The following is a 19,475-nucleotide window of genomic DNA, read 5'->3' as shown; positions in this document are numbered from 1 at the left end:
TAAAAACAATACAAAAAATAAATTCGTTTTTTTTTCAAACACTGAAAATAAATAAACCCAAACAATGCAACATGAAATGTGTGCAGTAAGTCAACATGGATATCATCATGGTACCGGTAGGTCTGTAGGTAAAGCATCTTGTGGTGGTTGGAAGTTGACGAGAAGGCTTGAAGGACTACTTGTATTGTTGATAGGCCGATCATAAATGCACACATATTTCCTGTAAAAAAGGGAAAATTTTGTTCGTCAACATTCTTGTGCATAAATTATGCATTTTTATTGGTTTTAGAGTCTATATAAATAAGGCTTGCGCTCCAAAGGCTAGAGCGTCAGATATATGTTTCTCTCTCTCTCTCTCTCTCTCTCTCTCTCTCTCTCTCTCTCTCTCTCTCTCTCTCTCTCTCTCTCTCTCTCTCTCTCTCTCTCTCTCTCTCTTTCTCTTTCTGATTATATACCCACCCTTCAACCACTGAACGTATCCAGTCCGCTAATACTGAAAGTGTCTTATCAGCCATTGGAGTAGGAATTCCGCAGTCGGATCGAAGTTGGGCAATATTTTTGGCTAGCCAACTGAGTCCTTCAAGAAATCGTTCACGTTCCGATCTTTTCTTCCATCCGGATAGCGTTGCCCTAAAAATTAATTGCATTAGTTAGTTTGAAAGGATCCTAACATTTGTAAACTCCGTTTTCACCACTTTTTGGCTCGAAATAAACATTTTCCAAATAAAGAAATGTTCTCATGATATTTAAGCATTGTATCACCATAGATTTTTCGGTTTTTTTACCACACCGCCTTGTATTTCCCATTAGGGATATACCACTTTTTAGAAGAGAAACGCGATACATCTAATTTTTTAAACCATTCGCAACAAAAACCACCACTAAACTCTCTTGAATAACACACTGTGAAAGTGTGCAAGGGGAAGATATTCAGTCAGATGTTGCCACAGAAAAAAGTATGTTTGCTCTGTTCGCCAACAGTGTATCTATCGTTTCAACTTGCAAGGCCATACATAGCCATCGAAATGTGTGTGTGACTCTTCTTCTCTAACTCTCTGACACCAATCACAAATCAGTGGGGCCACACACACACACACGGGCGCCCTCCCTGATTACTGGCTGGCACCACTTGCCTACTCCATTGTACCATTTTTAATTTTGGCGGGCATTTCTTCACAAACATTTTCCGGCGACTCCCCACTTGTCCTGGTGTATTTCTCGCATATGTTTGTCGAAGCAAGTAGCCTTCATTATATATTTCGTTTTGAATAAGAAACACACCTTGCAAGCTGCTCATAATATCCTACTCTACGCGTTTTACTATTTTCAATAGTAGTACAAGAAAAGTACTATTTCTCATTTAGCAACTAAGATTCCCCTGAAACAAGTAAAAGTATACACTTGCTGGTGGTGCACCAAGCAAGTTGTAATCCTTTTTTGAGAACCGTGAGAAACAAGCAATTGCTGGCAGTGTCCGCTGTATTTATCTTCCGTGAAAGTGACAAATAATTTATTTTGAAAATTTTCAAAAGACTGTGAAAAAAGAACTGTTGCATTTTTCCTATTGCGTACAATTCAACTTTTCAAGAAGTTTAAATATTAACTAAATTGTCGTAAACTATTTAGAAATCTTTGAGAAAATAGCAAAAAAAAGAAAATTGTATGCTACTTATTTTAGAATTTGGCGCCGCAGATAATCTCTAAAATAATTCAAAATAATTTTAAAACGTGCCACAATGCTGAAAATCGTGTAATTAATCATATTCAGAAGTTTGGAATATATCGGCTTATCAATCAACTTTTTACCGCGCATAAAATAAGGAAACTCAGACAATTACATGTTCATAATTGTTACTGTAATATCTAAAACAAAATATACACTACCAAAACATAAAACTTAACATGATTCAAATTTCAAAAAAGTTGATGCCTTTCGAAATAATGGCAACATTTTGGAAACTTTTAGGAAGTCTTATAGCAGCTGGGTAGTCAGTATTCCAAAGATTAAATCTTTTCTATCAACTTTATAGGTCTCAGTATCTGAAATTATAGTTATTGAATTTTTTTGGTATGCTGAATCCGATAAGAGTTTTTCATGAAAAAGCTCACAACTATCCTAAGCACTTAAGTGTAAGAGGTTATATAGCAGTTGTGAACATTATAGGTGATTTGAATGCAATCTACAAATATTAATTTGATACTATTTTGGTATAGAACGGAAGTGTTAATTGACAGTTACTAAAAATTTGAACGACTAAATGTATTTTGGAGGGATCTTGATACCATTGGGCGTCTTTTACAGGAAATTCCAAAAAATGTTTCCTAGCGGCATAATTTTTGACATTTTGTAACTTTTCTGGTCTATTATCAAAATGCGCCACATACTTGACAGGCGACAATCAGAAAATCATCTTTTCTAGAACGTTGGTCAAAAGAGTACAGGTCTTTTCTGACTTAAGAAACAAGAGAACCAATTAATGGATTGACTAAAATGCCAAACGTAATGCCTCTTTTTTTGTTCAATTTTTGTCTATTCTATGTACTTTTATTTTGTCAATTTTACAAGTAATTTTCTACTCACCATTTGTCATCTATCGGACAGTAAACTTTAGAAAAAGATGCTGCAGGCACAATCGGATAACGCAAGGAGTATTCCAAAACGCGACTGATGACATGTAGCATTTGAATGAGCAGTCCAATTGCTGCAGTTGTTTCCCGTTCGTTGTGTGGCGAAACTGAACAGACTTGGTGAGTATATCATAATATGCGTGAAAACTAACGTTGAATTGAGGCAATATGTGGTAGGTGAAGTCCTCGTATTGTGTCGACGAGCACACATTTGCAATCACTCCGCACTCGGTTTTGTTTCATGGAAGCTGGGCCACCGTCAATCTGAAAAACGTTGCATGATTGAATTTTCAAGTAGATTTGACACAAAAAATTTGTGTTTGCAGCGAAAAATTGCCAAAACTTATCGAAGTCAGAAACTTTTGATTTGAAAGCAAATACAAAATTTGATCTGAAAAAGAGTGTAGTTTGAATTTTTTTTTTTCTTAATTCATTCTTCAATTAAGAAAACAGCGCCGGTGGGGATTTTGCCGCAAAGCACTGAAAATATTCCAAAACGAAACATGTTTGAATTTTGAGATATTCCTGTCGAATGTTTGTTAAATGTTAACGATTTGTTACATTAGGCTGTCTTTAGAAGTTTTGAGTGATTTTTACCACCATTTCAAGCATGATTAGAAAAAAAAACAAGTAGAAATTTCTTTTTGGCCAAAAAAAGTTTAGAAAAATAGTATTGGTTTAAAACTATTTCTCCAGTGGCGCTACCTATTTTCAAATTTTTGTCTGTAACTACAAACCAGTTGATTGATCAAAAGATTTGAATTACGAAGTAATCAAGAGTGAGAACTCTAAGACCACGTGATTTTTTAAATAAACATTTGTAAAATTTACATCAATTTTGAAAACATCCATGATCTCCTGTAAAAGAAACGTTTTCCGATAGGCGACCAGCCGGTTCATGATTCTAGTTATTTTTCTGAAGATATTTTAATGTTTTTTTTTTTCAAACTTTTTAGTTCATACTCACATATTCTTGAGCTTAGTGTCTACATTATTGTCAGCTTGTGTGCCCAGTCCCTCAGTTTTCTCCACAAGTTTCATTTTGTCGTAGTTCTGTAATTCTATATAATTATCGTTTTTTTATTTTCCAAAATATTACCTTTTTATCGATCTTCTCTTGTACCTCGTAGATTATCCTCCTTTTCGCTAATATTAATTTCTGCACCATTTCGATTTGTGTTTTGTAACTTTTACATTTGACTTCTTTTTCTTCAACTCGTATCGCCTGCAAAACATTTTTGCAATGATTGTTTCAGGTAGTTCTCACCAAGTCTTGGGCCATTTGGTATCGAACGACAAGACCATCTTCGTCATCAATTGTCTCTCGCAATGTCTTCAGGTGTGTCTCTTTTTCTTTAACTTCCTTTATAACTTGTTGCAATCTGAAACAAAGTAATAAGCAATTTTAGCTATTTTGAAACTTACTTTTCGAGTGAGTCACTATCCACAGCCACATCCTCCGTGCTGTTTTTCGTGGTCATGAACTAGTCGTAAATGAATATTTTAGGTCTAAAAGTGAAAGTTATCAAAGTTTTGTGAGCAAATAAGCAATGATATCATCAATTCTATTAAATTAAAAACAGAGAAATAGAATTGTGGATTTACGATAAACAAAGCGCGCTACGTGATAGCGGAGTGACGTTGTACGCCTCCTGTAGTGTGTGGCACGCTATAGGTGTGCCTATCGTGCTCATGGGGTCATTCGAACGCGTTCTTCGTCTTTTTTCATTGTGCAACAATAGATATCATGGACGGTTGGGATGAACATGAGGTGTGAGAGAGATCCAGAGACGCAGACGTTTTGGTCATTGAGAGAACTAAATATAGAGCAGGTAACATAAAGAGGTATTAATGCAACAAGAAAGTAAAAAGATAGCAAACTTCTCTTATCAATTCCAAATGGAAATGACTTGCTGAGAAAAATCAACGGAAAAATGTTTACATAAAATTGAAACTCTTTTTTAAATACACGTAACTGTTGATTTTTTGTTGAAGAAATACATTCTTACCATTTTTTACGATTTTGTTGTTTTTAATTTCTAACTGCACTTATTACAAAAGAAAAACACCACCGGGCAATTAATATTAAAATTTTAAACATTTTCGCCAAATGATGTACATCCGAATGAGTTTTGAGTATTGTTCTATAGCGGTTTCCTAGTTCGCAAAAATTGTAAAGTTATCTGGTTTTCAGTTACGGTAGGCTACAATTCCAATGAATTGTGCAAATCGTGTTAGGAGTCTTACACACTATAATAGTATTGCACTCAAAATAAATCTTCGAGTTCCCTTTTTGACCTCAGAATGAATCCTTTATAATGTGACTGAGCATCATTAGAATAATCATTAGAGCTCCTACAAACAATTTATGAGCAGAGCTTTATAATAAATTAAAAATTGTTATTACCTATATTTGTGAAACTTATTTTAAGACATTCGTGGTGATTACGTAGTCAAGACTAACGGATTCTTGCGAAAAGGAAGCGTAACATTTGGAAAACGTAAGTGAATTTAAATTTTGAATAATGAAATTTTGTGCTTAAATGTTCTCCAACAACAAATGTATAATAAATTAATTGCCGTAAAAAAATTCATAAATCATTTATTATAAGTGAAAATATTTAATTGATTGAGCATTGTTTAATATTATTCGTTGATTGAGAAGACAAGTTGAAATACAATTGAGTTACCCGTTTCGAATCATAATAATTGGGTGGCGAAGAGATCTAATAAGTAGAGCAAACAGACGGCAATTTGAGAAATGCTGCTTCTTCTTCTTTGAGCAGTAAAGAGAGCAAGTGCTCTTCAACGGCGTATTCGTCGCTTTCTTCGTAGCTGACTGACTCGCTCATCAAAAAGTTGGACTGCATACTCGTAAAGTTCCCAGTCTAGTTTGTTCACGTTTCGAATATAGGCGAGCTGAGATTCCGATAGCACCGTGTCGTTTGACTTGCTTTTCCCCCAGACTGACATTTTGCGAGTGAACCTTAATCAATAATCTTTTAATCAATACGTTCAACTAGTGTAAACTTACTGCATATCAAAAGTGTTTTCAAAGTAAAACTGGCTATCGTCCATTTGTTCCTTGATTCCAAAAAATGACATTTTTCTGAAAAATTTAATAGGCTTTATTAGGGTTAGTATTAATTTTTGAGACAAGGATGTGCGCGGCAATAATCGTTCGGGTAGAGAATTTTCGACAATTTCGAAAACTATAAAAATTGTCGATTGCCGGATTTGTGAGTCTGTTAAGGGTGGACTACGCTCAGTGGGGAAAATGTTTTAAAACATGCCTATGGGGCCACAATGACGGAATATCATGATAAAAATACCAAAAAAGTTTTCTAGATTTTATATGATTTTTTGAAAATGGGAAAAATCACAGTTTTCACCTAATTATTTTTGAATTTCCGCCAATTGGATTTGTTCGGTGGCTTGCATTATTTTTATTTATTCTCGTTATTTGACTGATTTTCTTCATTTTCTATGGTTTTTCCTCGGAAAATGGAAGAAATAAACAAGACAAATGCAAAATGTTTGTTAAAAAGTAATTGAAAATGAGTAAAACTGTGAAATATAATAACTTCAGGCTTGTTGTCGTCGGAACTCAGAATATCTGAGTTTTTTTTGTCTTGTTTATTTCTTCCATTTTCCGAGGAAAAACCATAGAAAATGAAGAAAAACAGTCAAATAACGAGAATAAATAAAAATAACTAATAAAAATAATGCAAGCACGCTCTACCGAACAAATCCAATTGGCGGAAATTCAAAAATAATTAGGTGAAAACTGTGATTTTTCCCATTTTTTCATTAAAAGTCTTAAACCGCTATACAAAATGTTCTTCACCGAAACAACTAACCTTAAATTTTCTTTCGCACTTTCTATCATTATCTTGTCTTGTTCATAGGAAGGCTTTCTCATATGTTCATAGCATCCGACAAGTGATAAATTGGACAACATTCGCGTTTGTCGGTTGAATGCCAAATTGTACGGGCATGAAATAAACTCTTCTAGCGAAACACCTTCCCACCCAATTCGGGGATCAAAACATGTCGGAAGGTCATTAACAGATGCTGGCTTCCCATTGCAAACGTGCCTGAAATTTCGATTGGCAAGCTGTTTTAACTTTCGCTTATCGCTTATCATACTTAGACGATATCCATGTAGCGCCTCTTTGAACATGTCGAAATTCCGAGATAAATCGATCAGTTGGGTTGCGAAGAAATGTTGTGTAGAAGTAGTTTCTTTTCTTTTTATGACCTACAAATTAAAAATGTTTGCCCAAAAATCCAATTTTGTTAACGTTTTTCAAATTTCTAATGTCTTTCAAACAAAGTTTAGGCAATCCTATCCAAGAATCCATTTCTCATATTTCTTCTTATCAATTCACAAATCGAATTCAATCAATTAACATGACCGCTACGTCACTTTTCCTTTCTGTTTACTAAATTTGATTTAATGTTTAGTATTTCTAAAATAAAAAATAGGATTGTAAAAGATTCTAAAAGTATTTCAACATTTATTCAGGTCGCAATAGAACAAGAGACATATCTGAACCACGGAGTCTCAAAGAGCGAATGTCGTTTCGTAAGTTTAACAGTATGTGTCTGTATTTTTTGTTGTTGTAGTAGTGCTTTTGGTGCCGGTATTCGTGAAAAGTGAAAATGAAATTTTTGGGTACTATTGTAGGATTTGAAACTCAAAATTATCACTTATACTTTTTGGTACTAAAAACAAACCTGCACAATGTGCACACACTTGCAATTTGCACACGATGCCCGGTTTTAGATAGCAATGAGGCTATAATTAACTGTGATAATTGTTTCAATGTGTGAAACTTTTTATTTTTGGAATGTTCAAATTGTTAACCAATTAAACTTGTTTAACACCAAATAAAGTTTTGCAAACTAACCTGCTTGCTTATCCAACACCTTCTGAACGCAACTATTGACAACCAATTCCGTAAAATCTGCATGAAGTCCACATACCCAACCGGTTGAATACCGTGAGAACAGCCACGTCTAAAAACTTTCAGTTTATAAGTTGCTTTTCACTTATTCGGCATACCTCATTAGATGATCTGCGTCCACAATTGCATCGCTTTTTGTGCGCTTGGCACTTGCACGGTAGGTTTTGTTGGTAGCGAACTAGGAATTTCTCGAATGTTGTGCCCGCCGTTTTTTGTATGTGCACAAAGACGATGACATCGTTGGAGGTTTTGTTAAACCTCAACGCGGTATCTTCCCTTTGAACAATATCTTCGTAGTTGTAAAAATCATCATCATGGAATCCATCTTCCAACGTTCTCATGTTGACTTTTAATGGAAAATCTGTAATAAATTTTTATTTTAAAAACAAAGCAGCTTCAACGATACGTCATCACTGAAATTCACCAAATTCACGATTTCGCTTCTCTCACCTATATAAAAATAAACAATTGATGCGGCAAAGAGGATTGCAACAAAAACAAACAAATTTTTCCCTAGAACACCTTTCCATCCACGAATCGAGCACATTCCAATTTTTTTCATCGCATCTGAAATGACTTATTATAATTGTATTTAAAAGAAAAAAAGAAACAACTAGTAATGTAACAATCAATAAAGGGTACTGCACCCTTACCCAAGGCGAGGGTGCGCAATTGCGCTCTACTGCACTCGTCGAATGCCTCCTCGCCGCCATTCACTCTCGCCGGGGGTACTCTCACACGCGAACACTAAAGCGCACCACCTCTCTATGTGTATTGACATGCTTTCAATGTGCTACACTTGTTTCGCCTCTTCATTTTTTACTTTATAATTTGCCGCTTTTACAGGTAAAATGGAGGTTGGGCATCGTTTCAGAAGGATTAAACACAATTTGCAAACGTTCGTTTTTTTTGTATTATTTGTTGATTGTAGCTTTTTTGTTGAAAAACATAGAGAACAAATATCAACAAATATGTTCTTGACACTAACTGATCCATAGTTATTTCAGGAAAAAAACGACTGATGAGGAACTCAAACTCTTCGAAAATGTCATGCTCCGGAATACAAAAGTAAGTTTTTACAAACACTTACTATTAGAAAAATCAATATATCATTAGCAATAAACATTTTGTTTACAGGTTTCCAACTTTGCCTCTACATTTCGCAAGGATCTCGCATCATCTATGACAACGGGCTTCAAAGAGGAAAATGTTGATAAGCGGAAGGTATTTCTATTGAGAAACTGTAGATCCCATAAAAAAGTTTATTTCAGAAAAAAGTCGAAGAGTTGACAATGGCACAAAATCTCCGTGAAGCTTCAGTCGATCTCGACTACTTTCAAACGAGTTGCCTGCACAGAGTTATCAACGCATATGGAACAGTCTTGCATGCGGAAGTTGACGAAAAAGTAAAATTAGAAATGGCTATGGAACGAAGAGTTTATGAGGAGCTTGCCCCATTTAGCGAATATGAGAAGAATGTGAATAAATTAAAGGATAAATTGAATTTAGTGAGCACAGGTGAGTTCAAATGCTCCATATTTTATAGTTTATATCACTTTTTTCAGATCTTGAAATCGCGCAAAAAGATTTGGAGAAGGAAAACTCAATGACCCACCAAGAATCATTAGATGCCATTCAGATGAAATACGAGGGAATGAAAGACGCGTTGGTCACCGACATTTTTGCATCCTCTGTTTCGAAAGAGTTTCAGCTCAATGAGGTTTGTGACTCATTGCTTCCGTTTTGATAACAGTACTGCAATGATAGTTCCATAATTTCAGCATATGTTGACGAGTATGAACTTGAAACGGGATTATTTCAAAAAGATGTATGAAATGTACGAAAAGGCAATTCCAGAGGTGGAGAGGATGATTGGTAGGTGTTAAAGATAATCAAAAAAAATTTTTTAAATCTACTCAGATTCAGCTGTACCTCAAATTGTTTGCATTAAATTAACTATCATTTTTAGGCTTGGAATATCTTATTCCTAAACACACTAATTTTTTTTAAATTTTAGCTCTTTAATATACGTTTGGAAAGTTATTTGCACGCCTGTAAAAAAACTAAAAACGGTAACTTATTACGATTGCGCAGAATCAAACTTTTGTTCTTCTCTTCATTTCGATACATTTCAGCTACCGCTCTTCCTCGTCCAGTTTTTGGAGTACCCCTTGATGAGCATCTTTCGATTCAAAAAGAAAGAATATCCGGGGTACTCACGAAATGTTGTGATTTCCTTCGGCAGAATGGAATGAATGAACGGGGTATCTTCCGAGTCAGCGGAAACGCGTCCAAAATCAAAAGAATCCGCGCTGCCTTGGATGCTGGACAATTTGACGTGAGTTTCGGCTCTTTTTATTCAAGATTCATGATTTTGTTTTGAAATTCAGGCTGATGAGAAGCACTACAACAACGATCCTCATGCTGTTGCATCGACACTCAAAGCTTATCTCCGCGAGCTACCGGATCCGTTGACGATGGACTCATTACAAAGCGATTGGGTTGAAGCTATCAAGTAAGATAAATTGTTCAGCTTTCCAAGTAACTAAATTTAACATGTTCAGTTTGGAAGGCGAGGAAAGATTTTCTGCAATTGATCGGTGCCTCAAGAAAATGACACGCGGGCATCGCCAAAACTTGATCTATCTGATGAAATTTCTGTGCGATCTTGAAGCAAAACGGGAAGAAACTTCGTTAGTTTTATTTTTTTTTTAAATTTTACTTTTCAAATAAAATCAACAACATTTAGCATGAACGCTTCAAACTTGGCCATCGTCTTCGCTCCCACGATGACTGGCATGATTTACGATGGAATGAATACACATGGTGTAAAACTCACAGAGTTTATGATCAGCAATGGCGTCAGAATTTTCAACTTTGGAGCTCTGGACAAGTTGTAAGCTAGTCAAATAAACATGATATTTTGAATTACATGTATATTTACAGAGATACGTCACCGCCAAGTGGATTCACTCGTGCACAGTCATCCATCAGCCCTAGGTCGTTCCGTCCAAAGGAAAAAGCTCCTCCACCACCATCTCAGACACCATCTACCAGCGGCGACCTTATTAACTTGCATTCGGGAGATGATGACGATTTTTCCGACGATCAGTCTCCTTCGCCGTTCAATGGTGGCTCGTTAACCAGAAGTCATACTGAGCATCGTCCAAATCGTCCACCACCACCTGTAAGTTAAAAGTGGAGTATCGTCAGTAGAGTTGCTAAAGTCATAAAAAACACTGAGCAAAAAGTTTCAAAAAATTGTCGAAACTTTTTATGTTCTTTCAAAAAGAGGAATCATATTTTTGTAAAATCGGCCAAATGACTGAAATTTTCGAGAAATTTGAAACATTTTGGAATGTTGAAAGTATTTCTAAACTGAATCTCCACCGACGATACTCAACGTTTAAGACTGAAAAGAATATTCGGAACAAAGCTTCATCCCCCATAAGAAATTTCAGTCGTTCCGTGCAGCTTGTGCCGATACTCCGAAGTCTCGTCCCATCAGTTACAACATCGCAGTCGGAGCGCGTCCAAATGAATCTCACTCAGTGTCCCAGCCACCGAAAGGAATGACCGTCAGCATGGAAGACATCATCGCAGAAGCTCCAGTTGCTCCAGAGCGTAAACGGCTCAGCATTCTGTCGCTGACGGGACCCCCGCGAGTTGTGCCAACACCGACTCAGCCTTCCACTTCTCAAGATGTGGCAACAGTTACTGACGGAGGGGATAACAGGTAAACTTTCATTAATAACCTTTTAAATATTTTGCTATAACTAGCATATCTTTCATAGAACCTTTGTGTCAGTTAGTGGAGAATCATCATCCAGTTCGCCGACCACTTCAATATCCATTCCGAGCAATGTTCAACCGCCACCTCAGTCTGCGAAGCCAAAGCCTCCGCTCCCAGTGAAACCGAAAGATCTATCAAATGAAACTTCTCGCATGTAAATGTTTCAACCTATTTATTGTTCATCCAAAGAGCTTAATTGCGCTGATCAGCAGCCACCGTCCTAGTTGCATTCTTTCATCCACGTTTTTCTCAATGGTTCCTTTTCCCAGTGTGTTTTAGAAATTATGAACTGATAACAGTCTTTGTTTAAAATTTTCCAAATTGTCTACTTTCAAACCATTCCTCCATAACATTTTATTTTCAGTTTTCACAATGCTCCAAACCCAGTTTAAAATTATTTTCTTTTGTTCCACAATTCAACGAAAAAGTCATCCCATCCGGTATGCATATTGAAGTGTCACTTTTGTGCATCTTTCTTTCTTCTTTTTATCTTTTTTTGTATATTCATTGTGTGCCCACTAAATTTTGAGTAGATGAAAATATAAACATGTTTTATATTATTGTTATTATCATTGTCAATATTATTATACTGTCGGAAAAATGTAGAGAAAGAGAGAACGAGAGAGCTGAATGAAAAAAGAAAGTGAGAAAAGAAATCTGAGAAATAATGACAGGGGCTGTGAATTGTGGATTGTATATTATGCCTGTGTTTTGGACTTTCGGTTTGACGGCTTAATTTGATGAGAAAGTTGCCAAGTGCGCTCCTCATCGATACAGTCTTTAAAGCCATTAAAATACTGCACTACGATGTCGTTCTTCTTTATGTCATAATTCCTGAATGATTTAGATTGAGATTATCTAGTGGGTTATTGAATGATGAATAAGTGGAGTCGCCTAGTGTGTCCTAGTCACAATAACGACCTCTCTTACCATTTCTTCAATTTGCGGATGCTGTCAAGAATGGCAAACTGGTTCCACCGTTTCAGGAAGTTGATCATGTTCTTGGCGCCGTGGCATCGGTCGGATGGAATAGTGTCTGGGTTGCCGGCGTGAACAAATGTCAAGTCTTGGAGGATAATGCCGCTGCAAATTGAGGGTTTTTGACACGACGGCGGCGCAAGTGACATTCATCATCATTGACTACGCGCGCGCGCCACAGGGTCATTACTTATGAAACACCGAATTAAACAGTTGCGTGGTAAGCCAGGTACAAAAGTTAGAAGATTCAGGGATTTTTTTGCTAACTCATATATATATATAGGCTCTATAATTTTTTCAATTAGAAAACCGCTGTTTGGAGGGCTAACTTAGGGTAAGAAATTGCTAAAGTTGGCTGGAAAGATGCTGAAACTAGTTTTCTAAAACTGGTTTAGTTAGAAAATTTCTAAAGTTATTCTAAAGTTAAAATTTTAAATTTCTTTGAAAATGTACTGAAGTTAGCTGGAATATTGGAAAAGTTAATAGACAAGTAGCTAAAGTTGGCAAAGAAGTTTCTACCGTCTAAAGTTTTTTGGAAAGTTGTTACAGTTGGCAACAAGAGTGTGGGAGGTTGAATTTAGTTTCAAAGTTTCCAAAGTCAGTGAAAAGTTACCGATGTCTGGCTTAACAGCTTCAAGTTTTGCACTTGTTGCGAAATATATTAAAAAAAGGAAATAATTAAATAAATGCCAATGTCCGAAGAAACAACTTGATTTTTGTGGTTTTCGTCGAATTAAATTAAAATTTTCAAAAGTGAGCAATCAGTGCCTGCGCTTTACATTCATTTGACTCACATATAAGGAACACATGGCGGCTTCGCTGTTTGTAACAGTGCTCTGTAATTTTTGTACGACTGAGCTGTGTCCATAACTGCAGTGTGCTCCTTTAGAGCATCTTTGATATTTTTGCTCCATTCCAACCTAGCCAATGGCGTGGACATAATTGCGCTGAGAATTGCCAAATAAGAGTTGAAATTGCACATTTCGCGGAGATGCTGGAAAAAGGAAATTAATGTTTTTTTTCTGAACTGGTTATAAAAGTTAAAAAGTCCTAATAGATAAGTACCTTCATAATTTTAACAAATTTCATCATGTGTCGCTCCCTTTCTTTTTGAGTTCCTTGAGTGATGATCAGTGTTCGTACCCAGAAGGACAGCTTAAATTATATTGTTTTTCTTCTTGTCTGATCATTGTAAACAACTTACATTATTGAACTGTTCTGTAAAATTGACTAGATTTTTGCTTTTTTTCTCGTTTTGTTCTTGAGCCCACCAGAGTAGTTCGGCGGACTCAATTCTATGGTAAAGCTGAGAATCAATGAAAGTAAGCTGGCATGCAATCTCTGCGGACTTGAAATCAAATAGGTCATGGGGTCTGAAATATAAGAAAGTAATGTATAACGTTTTTCTGTCAGCTTGAACTCTAACTTTCTTGGTTTGCAAAGATTAGTTCCCAGTACAGTCTGAATATCGAAAGAATCTTTGATACGATCCAATAAACGAGTTCTGAAAATAAAGAAAACATTTCCTCAATTTCCGAATATTTAAAATCCAACCGTAGAATCCTGGAATACGTAAAATTCCCGTCATGGATAAGACGATACACAAACGAGGTGACTGAGGTGATGAGATCAAAGTCCAATTCATATTGTGTAGTCTCGTCAATGATTCTTACAATCACTGAGAATGTGTGACGGGCAATTGACTCTGATTGCGAGTCATCGGCAAGTGACATGTAGAGATATCTGAATTGATTCGATTAATCTAATTAGCCTAATCATTATGTTATAGTTCAACGACCAACCGTTTGATAAGCTTGTTCACCAGCTCCAGCGAGCTGATAAATGTTCGGAACGTGATAAGGAAAGCCTCTTGGTAGAGTAAACTGGAATGCGTGGACTGTGTGGCATAGACAATGAGCGCATCTTTCGGCCCACCACGAACCTGAATAATTATAATTTTTTTTAATGGTGGAGTGCGGAAAGGGTCAAATGCCATAGCTAAACTTTTAAAATAATACTTAAAAATGTTATTTTGTTTCAAAAAGTAATTGCATACTTAATTACTCTTTTTTGAAATTATCGATCAAAACATTTCCTTTGAATTTTATGGTCTACTTGTTGTAAATATTCAAACATTGTAGGGATACGAACATACGACAGTGCGATAGTTATTTTTAAAAAAGTGGGAAAAATCAGTAATTGCTCCCTCAATAAAAAAGCATCAAAAAGTTTTACTATGATATATCAGGTGTCCAAACAAAAAATGCGAACTCACTTCTAATACTTTTCCTTCTTTTTCTCGAAAAATGACATAATCTACACCGTCATGCTCCAAGAGCAAATCTTTCTCCGGCGGTGCACTTGTAGGTTCTCTCTGCCAGTCAATAGCTTTTGGTTGCTCGACAATCTGAATCAGTGTTTTTTTTCATGCAAAAATCCCGGGTAATACTTGGAACTTACCAGCGGTGTATCTTCCAAAAATTTATTTGGCGGTCTTAGGCAGTTAAAGTCTGTCTGATTAAGCAAATCAGACAAATTATCCAAGTCGATTGTAGTCGATGATGTTCCTGAAAATAGAATCAAAATATATACGTATTGAAAAACAAAACAAATACCCCTACTTCTTAAACTCCTGAACTTTATCTTAATAGAAATTGTACAACAGAATTTCATATTCAAGATTTATGAAATGTTAGATATAAAAATATTTTGAAAAGCATCCTCCTCTTCTGGTTTATAATCAGATATGATCCTGAACGGTTTTGCCCACATGTTCTCTTAACCAACTACTTCTTACGCAAAAATTTCAGAGACCTGGCAGGATTTGAAGATAATACGTGACAGGATTATCAGACAGCTCCATAATAAATGTTGCTCCGTCTTCTCCTCTTTCGTTTCTCATCTCACCGCAGCCAGAATGGTAGACACAACGAAAAAACGATTATTGATGCGAATTTCGTTATCAGAGAAGCATTTTGCCATATTAGCGCAGAGAGAGATTGCGAGGTGAGATGACAAGGCTGTTTACGCAAGACCTTTTCCATCAGAACTGGATTGATTCGCTTGTCGGAACTTATTATAATGGTAACGATATCGCTTCCATTTCGTCTCATTTGCATTTCTAATTTTAACGTTCTTTTGATAGAGGACACTTGCGTTTGCAATATGGTGCATAAAAATTTAACTGTCAAATTTTGCGACGTTTTGCAAAAGGTAGTTTGTATGTTTTTGGGTGCAGTGAGAGTTTGGTAATTTGGTCGTAGTACAATATTTTTTTTTTAATCGATTACAAAAATAGAAGTTGTAGATGTGTAAGAAAACCTATTTTCTTACTTGTTAATTCATTTATTCATTTTTTGCTCAATACTTGTAAAAAACCGCATGCCTCTAGGCCACACCTGCTTCGTAACCCAGAGATTGCCTACGGAAAATAGAAAAAAATTGTTCGGCTCCGGCAATTTCAGCAGAACTTTATAACTTTAACTGCAGAGAGTTTGGGTTACCGAAAGTATCAAAATTTTAAAAATTCACACCTATTTTTCCCAGAATTTTTCAATCTCAGGGTGTCTTAATCCTCAATGTTATTTTCAGACTAAAAGTAGAAAAAACGCTAATATTCAACACTGATAAAATTTTGAAACTGCAGTACACTCAAGTACCTAGATTTAGTATTTAATACTTTTGTACACAAACTTTCATTTAAAACTGATGATTTCAATTTAGCTGTAATTCAAAAAAAAAGATAAGCTTATCATATCACAATCGAAAACAAACAATAAGATTAAAATCTCATGAAAAGTCTTGCCAAAAACACTTTAAATTTTTTTATTTATCTATTTTGTATGGCTTTGAAATGTGCCCTGCACATGTTACAATCTCAATTTGTTATTTTGTAATTTACCTGCAGTACTGAATTCAAACTGGATCTTCTTTTTGAACTGCTCCTCGTGAGTTCTGAAGAAAAATCATAAAACTCAACAACCTAGATTACTCAAAACCTACGTTAAATTATTATTGAGACGCACGTAGGACGAGATGGTGGTACCTTTCAGATACTCATTTTCGTTGTTCTTTTTGTCATCACCAAACATCTGTAAAGGATAAAAATTGATAATCAGAACTTTTGAAGTGAAAATAGTATACAGTGAGATGAACAGCGCAAAGTCGGAACAAAAAGAGCACCGTGTTTCAGTATGGGAAAACATCGAGGCGAATATGAAAACAACAAAAAAACGGGAAGAAACAATATTATGCAAAGCTGCGTCGAAAATCGTTTCCCACACTTGCGGTGACAATTCGAAAAACAAAACTCACCATCATATACTCGACAACGTGCATTCTCGGAGGTGTTGCCACCTGTGAATCCTGAGGAAGAGCACTGCGTACTAATGTGCTCTCTTCGTAACTGCCCTCTCCTTTTCTGTCAATTAACGCAGCACCCTGAAAATAATGTGGTTATGAGAAATATCGAATTGGTACTTGTGTATTACATGCCCTCATTTTCAAATTAAATTAAATTGTCATTAATTTCTCCAATTAAAATAAACGTGATATATGTGATGTTATTTTATTATTTTTGTATGTTATTTCCTAAGCCTAAAAATACAAATTGTGGTTCACGTCTTTTTTTTTCATGGCTTAAAAAAATTCTATTAAAATGAGGGCATGTAATACACAAGTACCATCAAATTTCATATTGAGACTAAAAACTAGAATGTATGTAGAAACATGGCAAGCAGTTCAAAAGTAGGATTTTTTACATAGAAAATAGAGTAAAATTAAAAGTAAATTAGTTATTTTTCTATTCAGAACAGTTCTTCGGTAAAAAATGAAGTCACAAATTTTTAGCATAAAACACCCCGAAATGTTTCAAAAAATGCCACACTTTTTAATAAAATTCAAAACTATCTCAAAAAATTATAGGGTTTCAAAACTTCCAGAAAATTAGGCTCATTTTGAATGAAATCTCGTTTTTTGTCAACCTGCCTCGTGTAAATTATTATGCGTATGTACTTAAAACATTTATAATATTACGGTTTCTCAATATAGGACCAGATTGCGCAAAGTAGGAAAGTGGACAATCAAAAAAACAGTTTTTTAATTTAGTAAAATTGAACTAATTTAGTTTAATTAAGTCTCTTTTTTCAAAGATTTTTTTTTAAATTTTAATAAATGTCATAAAAATTTGGTCGTTGCAGGTAGTTTTAATTTTTGCATTTCCTCTAACAGTACTGAACTCCAGTGCTTTATTTTCAAAGGAATCCTTTTTAGTTCATTTTCAACTCAAATTCGAAGGAAAAACTATGGAAAAAAATGTGAAAGTCTGTTGAAAAATATTGGTGCAAAACTAATGAATTAACGGTATTTGAAAGGAAAAGAAAAATTGCGCTTCTCCGCATTTAATTGAATAAAAATGTTCGAGTAGTATTTCCGAACATTTTAACAAACTAACAATGCTATTTAGTTTCATCTTTCACTCCAATGACAAACTCTGTCTTTGCTATTAAAAACCGCTCAACCTCCAAACCCCCTCTCCCGTGGCTCACATTGCATCGTGTAAAACACACCTGGTATGTATCAACTTGCTTGGCAAACAAATTGGACTTGTCAAGTTTCGACGCTTCATGTTCTGCCAGCAGTCTTCCATCTTTCTCTTTTTTCTCAGACACTTTTTGTGACACTTCACTCGTTCTCTCGATTGTTTTTGATTTCGATGAAGAGCCAGGTGTTCCTGGATCAGACGACGACTCTCCCTCGATTGCCTCGATCTTCTCATCCTTATCTTTAAGCATAGATCGAAAACGTTCAAATGGATCGCCACCACGCATGTTACTTGATCCGAAGTTAGTGTTTTCCTCCTCTTCATCTTCATCAAATCCTCGTCTAGCATTCATAAACGTTCTGCTCACTTCCGGCATATTTGCACTTTTTGTGGAAATCGTGACATGTTTCGTGGTTTGTTTTACATTTACAGTTTTAGTTTTTTTCATTCTGATCTCCCGTCCATCCGGTAGCTTTACCACTTCTTCTTCACACACCTGAAACGTCATTTCTAATCATTAATAATCTGGGATCAAAATCCTGCTTCTACCTTCTGGCCATGTTGCTCAGCTCGTTCTTCCTCTTTTTGTTTAGTGGTTATTCCATTTTCATCATCTGAGTCATCACCAATATCTGGGAAAGCTGGGGAAAAGCTGGGAACTTTTCTGAAAATAACAGGTTTCTGAGTTTTAATGATTGGTGTCTACAAACTTCAAATTCAACTGGTTAAGCAGATTGTCAATGTTCTCCTCATCCGGATTAGGAACGGTTTCAATTTCCCGGAACTCGGCATTTGTTTTCACTTTCACTTCGTTTCCTGGTTTCTGATGAGACTTTGGATATTTTGTGGAAAGCTGAAAATAGAAGCATCATGTAGGGTTAGAAATCAAAATTGGAAATGAAAATACCTTTCCGACTTCTTGAAGGGAAAATTTAATTTGGTTGACGTCAACGTCTTGGTTCAAGAAACATTTCTTGTCGATTATGCGTAAAAGTGAAATAATAGATCTCTGAAGAAAATTTGGCTTCGAAAGGAAACTTTTAAAAAAATTAGAAACCAACTTTGAGTTCTCCATTTGTTGTATCACAATTCTTCGATACAGCTTCAAGAACAGCAGCTGTGCTGCCTGAAAAAAAAACAATAATTTTCGTAGGTATGATGAATTTTTCCTTTCTAGAAAATATCTATTTCTTCCCCCAAATTTAATTTAAATTTACAAAATTCAACAAAAAATGGCAAATTTTGGCCCGTGTGGCGATCACTGAAATCGTGGCAAGACCCATTCAAAAAACCAGCATGTGACTTTAAAACGAATTGATTTTTTTAAATAAAAATACAATACAGGGTTACAAGCTTAATAAACTTATTTAATGATGTTGTCAAAATTCAGAACCTAAAAAACAATAGTAACTTACTGAGAATCAATGTGGAATTGTTGGTTGAAAGAACATTTTCCAAGTATCGTATTGAAATGTCGATTTCCTTTGACATCTCTGAAAAATGCAATTAAGAATTGAATAGTAATACTGTTTGCGTCAGTTGCGACAAGTGAAATTGAAAATTG

At 35.5% G+C, this 19,475-nt stretch overlaps 4 protein-coding genes and 2 non-coding genes across 13 annotated transcripts; 2 read left to right on the top strand and 4 right to left on the bottom strand.

Moving 5' to 3' along the window:
- Nucleotides 1–12: 12 nt before the first annotated feature.
- Y34B4A.2 (UV radiation resistance-associated gene protein-like) lies at nt 13–4,235 on the bottom strand. The gene is made up of 9 exons (NM_076495.6): nt 4,054–4,235; nt 3,896–4,010; nt 3,728–3,853; nt 3,596–3,681; nt 3,460–3,544; nt 2,781–2,892; nt 2,582–2,735; nt 460–630; nt 13–220 (listed from the first exon to the last, which is right to left on the bottom strand). Exons 1-9 carry the CDS (start codon nt 4,107–4,109, stop codon nt 106–108), a joined length of 1,020 nt encoding a protein of 339 aa, NP_508896.3. The 5' UTR covers nt 4,110–4,235; the 3' UTR covers nt 13–105.
- On the top strand, nt 3,958–12,022 carry rga-8 (Rho-GAP domain-containing protein; the record flags this gene model as incomplete). Of its 7 annotated transcripts, none has more annotated exons than NM_001361805.4 (16): nt 3,958–3,967; nt 5,061–5,129; nt 7,157–7,216; nt 8,445–8,496; nt 8,597–8,666; nt 8,736–8,822; nt 8,870–9,116; nt 9,164–9,318; nt 9,380–9,473; nt 9,734–9,936; nt 9,989–10,113; nt 10,163–10,291; nt 10,348–10,494; nt 10,545–10,785; nt 11,051–11,334; nt 11,393–11,855. In NM_001361805.4, the coding sequence occupies 16 exons, from the start codon at nt 3,958–3,960 to the stop codon at nt 11,547–11,549; spliced, it is 2,130 nt and encodes a 709-aa protein (NP_001348821.1). The 7 variants fall into 7 exon arrangements, with proteins under 7 accessions (NP_001348821.1, NP_001348823.1, NP_001257019.1 ...); NM_001361804.3 differs by having other exon boundaries at nt 11,060–11,334; nt 11,393–11,549; NM_001270090.4 differs by lacking the exon at nt 3,958–3,967 and having other exon boundaries at nt 5,055–5,129; nt 8,606–8,666; nt 11,060–11,334; nt 11,407–11,947.
- Nucleotides 5,213–8,171, bottom strand: hst-6 (Heparan-sulfate 6-O-sulfotransferase). The gene is made up of 7 exons (NM_001375033.3): nt 8,049–8,171; nt 7,697–7,959; nt 7,542–7,650; nt 6,778–6,889; nt 6,489–6,725; nt 5,663–5,737; nt 5,213–5,614 (listed from the first exon to the last, which is right to left on the bottom strand). Exons 1-7 carry the CDS (start codon nt 8,158–8,160, stop codon nt 5,434–5,436), a joined length of 1,089 nt encoding a protein of 362 aa, NP_001362017.1. The 5' UTR covers nt 8,161–8,171; the 3' UTR covers nt 5,213–5,433.
- Nucleotides 8,251–8,379, top strand: Y34B4A.15. The gene has a single exon (NR_071015.1). It is a non-coding gene; the product is annotated as an Unclassified non-coding RNA Y34B4A.15 (non-coding RNA).
- On the bottom strand, nt 11,932–19,406 carry Y34B4A.4 (the record flags this gene model as incomplete). Of its 2 annotated transcripts, NM_001029787.4 has the most annotated exons (19): nt 11,932–12,225; nt 12,322–12,474; nt 13,164–13,363; nt 13,435–13,524; nt 13,574–13,742; nt 13,796–13,873; nt 13,924–14,112; nt 14,172–14,311; nt 14,645–14,776; nt 14,830–14,936; nt 16,271–16,323; nt 16,372–16,460; nt 16,684–16,809; nt 17,937–18,407; nt 18,461–18,575; nt 18,622–18,764; nt 18,819–18,920; nt 18,973–19,037; nt 19,327–19,406. In NM_001029787.4, 19 exons carry the CDS (start codon nt 19,400–19,402, stop codon nt 12,090–12,092), a joined length of 2,634 nt encoding a protein of 877 aa, NP_001024958.1. The 2 variants fall into 2 exon arrangements, with proteins under 2 accessions (NP_001024958.1, NP_001024959.1); NM_001029788.4 differs by lacking the exon at nt 11,932–12,225 and having other exon boundaries at nt 12,318–12,474; nt 19,327–19,402.
- On the bottom strand, nt 15,392–15,502 carry Y34B4A.12. The gene has a single exon (NR_071014.1). It is a non-coding gene; the product is annotated as an Unclassified non-coding RNA Y34B4A.12 (non-coding RNA).
- Nucleotides 19,407–19,475: the final 69 nt, after the last annotated feature.

Source organism: Caenorhabditis elegans, chromosome X, assembly GCF_000002985.6.
Source record: "Caenorhabditis elegans chromosome X".
NCBI classification, from domain to species: domain Eukaryota; kingdom Metazoa; phylum Nematoda; class Chromadorea; order Rhabditida; family Rhabditidae; genus Caenorhabditis; species Caenorhabditis elegans.
Note: the sequence above shows the minus strand (reverse complement) of the source record. Positions and strands in the feature narration are given on the sequence as shown.